Consider the following 5296-nt stretch of genomic DNA (forward strand, 5'->3'; position numbering starts at 1 on the left):
GTTTTACTACGTTTTGACATGTTTTAGAATTATGATATTGTCAGAATTGAATGGAACTCATATATGTTGTTCTTGACATATTAGACATCATAGAATCGAAGTCAGATTAAGAAACAGACTGATTATGGAATTGTTATGAATTTTTAGGGTATATTGATTTATACCAGACAGATTTGAATTGTGATTGGATTACGGATTGTATTGGATATGGGTTATGGATTGTAACTGTTATCTGGTGATATGGTATTGACGGGGATACTGAGTTTGTACCGTTATGCCGTGATTTTGAATTAAATCAAGATTGATCAGATTGTTATTGATTTGAAAGGTATATTGACATGAGATTATTGATATTGTCATTGCCAGACAGACTGTGAGTTCAGGACTTCGACTGAGCCAGAAACCGACGAAAGAAAGGTATAAGTCAATGTGGTATTGAGAGATCGACTTGAGTCGGATTAGATTTGAGTTTCCCTAAATCACATACTTTACTTTATTGCATTGATATTTGCATTGATTTGACTGATGTACTTGTTTTCTTGAATTATAGATAGCAGGTATCAGATGAGTAATCTTGTGACAGAAGTTCCTGATAGTGGTGGAATCGCCACGGGAACATTGCACGATGTCTCAAGATAATGATATTAGCGATAGAGCTACCGTCCATGACGGATAGGTCAGGACGCCGGATGTTGGTTATATCGAGTAATTAGGATTGGAATTCTTCTATTACGGAATTCGATATAGGAATACCATATTTGGTTATATCGAGTAATAGGAACAGAGTTCCTTCTATTACGGAATTCGATATAGGAACACCACATTTGGAAACCGGGATCCCTAGACTAGGATTGAGTCTAGTCTGAATTCTAGAATTGTAATTATGTTTCAGATTTTGATACATATTACTGTTACCTGATTACATGCTTTATATTTTTTTTTTTAATGAATGATTCATTAAAATAGGTAAAAGTTAGTACAGATACAAATACACTGGGCATCCCCAGGGACAAATCAATCTAGCATAATTAGTCTGTAATCATATGAACCATAGCCCAGAGTCCAAAATTAAATTACATTGTCAGCATTTGGTACGCTCCGCAGCACATGAATCTTGATCTTCATTATAGTTCGATCCATATCTAGTTGCTCATGTTCGAAGATTGTCCTGTTTCTTATGTTCCAAATCTGATAAACCGTAGCCCCTAGCGCGACACAGCGCATCTTATTCAATGCAGATGTACCTCGGTACACACTTCTAAACGCAGCAAGCACAGCAGACAACGATCTCATAAGTTTTCGCATGCCAAGCCAAGATCGAATACTGTTCCATATTGCTTGTGAGATTGGGCAATCAAAGAACAAGTGGTTAACAGATTCAACAGCAAAGTTGCAGAGTACACACGATCTATCATCAAGGTAACCTAGCCTATCTCTAGTAAGCAATTTACGATGAGCAACAAGCCATAAATTAAACCTGTGCTTCGACATTTTGCAAGATTTGGCGATTAGAGGTGGCCAATTGTTCCATCTGCCCACAAAGAAATCATATACCTTAGATAACCCCTTAATGCCCCCAAACCACTCCTCCAATTTTATAACCGCATCCGAGACTGATCCATGAGCAGCAGTCATTTCGTCTCTAATGGCAATAATTTGTTTTATAAGCGGTGATTGTTCTTTGTGCCAATCCCAACTCCAAACATTCTGAAAATGGCTGTATTCATGATTTACCCATTTTATCCAAAGACAATCTTTTTTGCTATGAATATTCCAAAGCGTTTTCGCAAGCAAAGATTTATTCCACGCTTTCAAATTTTTCAACCCCCAACCTCCTGCTTCAATTGGCTTGCAAAGTTCAACCCAAGCAATAGGTGGGTGTTTGGTTGGCCACACAAATTTCCGACACAATGAATAAATGTTATCAATAACGCACGAAGGAAGTGGAAGTATAGATAACCAATAACATTCAATTCCTTGGACAACTAACCTGATAAGCTCAAGTTTCCCTGCATGTGATAAAGAATTCCTTGGCCAGGAAGAGATCTTGTATGAGATTGCATCAACCAGGGCACTGTGTTAGAGTAGGTGCCCGTCGAGCCAAGTGTTGGCCGAGTGTTCACAATGAAACTCTATGTATAAGCAATCTTTATTTTAATAATATTTGAAATTATTATTATGGCACATCTTTATCTGTATACCCATGCTAGTTGCATAGATAAAGCCCTTGAATATACAAATAGTAGAAAGAATATGAGATGCTCATATGATGAGTATCATGAAACTCATATTTGTAATACTGTATATTCTAAACGGTTCCTAGTCGATTCAGCCGCCACTAAGAAGGATATAGGCCGCTAGAGTTCGAGACTAGTATCTGCGATGTGAGTACCATGTTTCATTGGTAGGGGACATTGTGATGTCCGAACATGCAGATAGGTGCTCCTTGTAGAGTGCACTGAACAACCCTCCATAAAAGGACTTTCCAAGTGGTTCTCACTTATCGAGTGGAAATGTCCTAGTTTATGGTTGTACAGAATTAGTCCTTATGACCCGGGACAACATTGAGACTCTATGTGCTAGAATTACACTTTGACTTGTTTACCGACTCTTATGGGGTCATCAGGTGGCAAGGTTGGGTGTTCTGTCGAAACACATAGGAGTCGATGCATTGTAGTCGGGGATTCACCGCTTACCTTCGGGTATGGATATCCTATGTGTTATCATGTGTATGTAGGTTGAAATCTCTGATCAGAGTATGGTGGTAATTATGAAAGGGTTTCATAGATTACACCATCGATGCAACTACGACATGACACATAGTATCGATTCATTGACAACTCTCGATAAACCAATGGTTGTCGAATCGATCGTGATATATGAGTTGAAGGGACCGTACTGTACGCTAACCATAATAGAATGGTTCTTGCAGGCACTATCATTTGATACCTAGGGAATCATGTAAGCGATGCTGCTAGGCGTTTAACATGATTGGTTGGGTACTATCAGACTTGAGTTCTGACGTTCTTGTTATCAAGGTGTTGATAAATAAGAATGGAGCAATTGGGGTATGCTCATATAAGGACATGTTTAGTCCGAATCACATTGAGATGTGAACCCACGGCTAGTTGTATCAATGAACCATTGAGGGCCACACAAGTACTAGCTTTCTAGATCCCGTTGAGAAGTAAAAATAGTTCAATGTGTTGAACGGCTTATAAAGGAGTTTATAAGCGTAAGGAAAATTAGAAGTATGACTTCTATAAAGGAGAAAATAGTTCAATGTGTTGAACGACTTATAAATGAGTTTATAAGTGTAAAGAAAAATAGAAGTATGACTTCTATGAGAGAAATGTAAATTTTGATTTATGGAAGTGTTCCTAAATTAAAATTTGGCCAAGTGAATAATGTATTTGAAAATTGTGATTTTCATAAACATTATTATGGACTAAATTAAATTAATTCAAGTGTTGAATTAATTAAACACTAGTGGACCTAGTAGAGTCCAAATAATTAAATTAATTCAAGTGTTGAATTAATTAAATTATATTGAGTCTTGTAGAGCTCAATTTAAATTAGTTATTTAACTAGTGGGACTTGGGTAAATTCAAGTAATGTTTAATTAGTCTCAAATATGTTTGAGATAATTAAAATTTAGTCCAAGGTTTTTAATTTGATTAAAAACCATATAATATGCATGCATGGGAGGTGAAAGGTTGGGAGACTACTTTTTGAGTTTTCAAGGCATGGCATGCACCTTTTTGACTCAACTTTTTCCACAACCAAGAAAGTTGTTCTCCCTTCACTCCTAACCTAGCATGGCCGAAATTCTCTTGCTTTTTCTCTCCATTTTTCTTCATTTTTGTGTTCTTCAATTTGTTGGAGAAAACACTATCTTCTCTTTGAAAATTCCTCACATTTTTCTAGTGCAAAATGTGAGGGGATCTACCTAGTTGGTGGTGGGCTTGATTGGAAGAAAGGAGTCCAAAAGAAAGGTGAAGCTTGTAGATTGTCTACCTTCAAGAGCTAAGGTGTTTACACCTTAGTTGGAGCCACAATCAATCTTTGAGATTGATAGGTAATTTCTAAAACACCCTATGTATGACATTTTGGTGTTTTATTGTATTTGTTGCACAAAATGAGGTGGTGGCCGAAATTTTTCCTCAAAATTTTGATTTTTTGAAACTTTCGTTGCGCTTCCGGTCACCGTAACCGATCCCCTTTCAAGTGGTATCAGAGCTATGGTTACGTTTTTGTGTAGCAAATACAAGATATTATGTTGAGATCGATTTCTAACCGCATGAGTGTATTTTTTGCAACAAAAATGAAGGCCGATTATTGGGCAATTTCGGGCAGCATGTTGCTGCCCGTGTCTGGCTGCTCGGGCTGCCCGAGGGGCTGCCCGTTTCGGGCAGCTAGGGCAGCCCGAGGGGCTGCCCGAACAGCCCCTTCGAAAAATTAAAAAAAAAATAAAAAATTTTTGTTCACCGGAATGTTGGCCGGAATCCGGCGACGGCGATGACGGCTAGGGTTTCCAAAAGTGTTTTGGAATATCAAAGTTTCATGGGCCTTGAGTTGTTGGGCCATGGGATGGCTAACATGTTTGTGATTTTAAATGGGCCAAAATGTTTTTGGTGGAAAATAAGTTTTTGGGCCCTTAAGTTTAAAATTACAAAAGTTGCAAATTTTTCTCATGAAATAAATAATTTAAGTTGGACTTTAATTATTTATAGTAAATGGTGATTTACAAGAAATTCGGTTATAAATAAATTAATTTGAAAGTAGACAAAGGTGTTTGTATACTTTGTTAATTTAGTTTATAATCGTGGCGGTTAGTGATTGGATCAAGATATATAATATTGGATCAATTAATTATTGTGATAATTAATTGATGGTGTATGATATGTGATATTATGCATGAAGGATGATCAAAAGCCCAAGCCCAATTTGCTAGGTGTATGCTAGGATATTTTGTGTTGAATGATTGTAATAATTATCAATTTATAAAGTGGGCTTGGTTTATGGCCCGTTCCCACCCCATGAGATGTATCCCTATTTTGCCATGGATATTTATTTGTAAATATTAGTATAGTGGATGATCAAGATTGGAAGATGGTGGCCATGATGATTATGAAGATCGAAGACATGTAAATATTGGAAGCTAATGTAATAGTTGCATTTGCATCCCGTGCATTTACCCTAGGATTAGACCTAGGCCCGTGTTTAGCTCACACGGTCCTTTAGTATTGGGGCGATTGATCATCCTTGTTTGTTTACTGTTTATAATATATGCATG

General features: G+C 37.2%; 1 protein-coding gene across 1 annotated transcript; it reads right to left on the minus strand.

Annotated features, from left to right (window-relative positions):
* Positions 1 to 1068: 1068 nt before the first annotated feature.
* LOC140824135 (uncharacterized) lies at positions 1069 to 1635 on the minus strand. The gene has a single exon (XM_073185733.1). The coding sequence runs from the start codon at positions 1633 to 1635 to the stop codon at positions 1069 to 1071; it is 567 nt and encodes a 188-aa protein (XP_073041834.1).
* Between the last annotated feature and the right edge of the window lie 3661 nt (positions 1636 to 5296).

This window comes from Primulina eburnea, chromosome 2 (genome assembly GCF_022965805.1).
Source record: "Primulina eburnea isolate SZY01 chromosome 2, ASM2296580v1, whole genome shotgun sequence".
Classification (NCBI taxonomy): domain Eukaryota; kingdom Viridiplantae; phylum Streptophyta; class Magnoliopsida; order Lamiales; family Gesneriaceae; genus Primulina; species Primulina eburnea.

Coding starts and splice junctions, on each gene's coding strand:
- LOC140824135 (XM_073185733.1), bottom strand. CDS start 1,635: ATGACTGCTGCTCATGGATCAGTCTCGGATGCGGTTATAAAATTGGAG.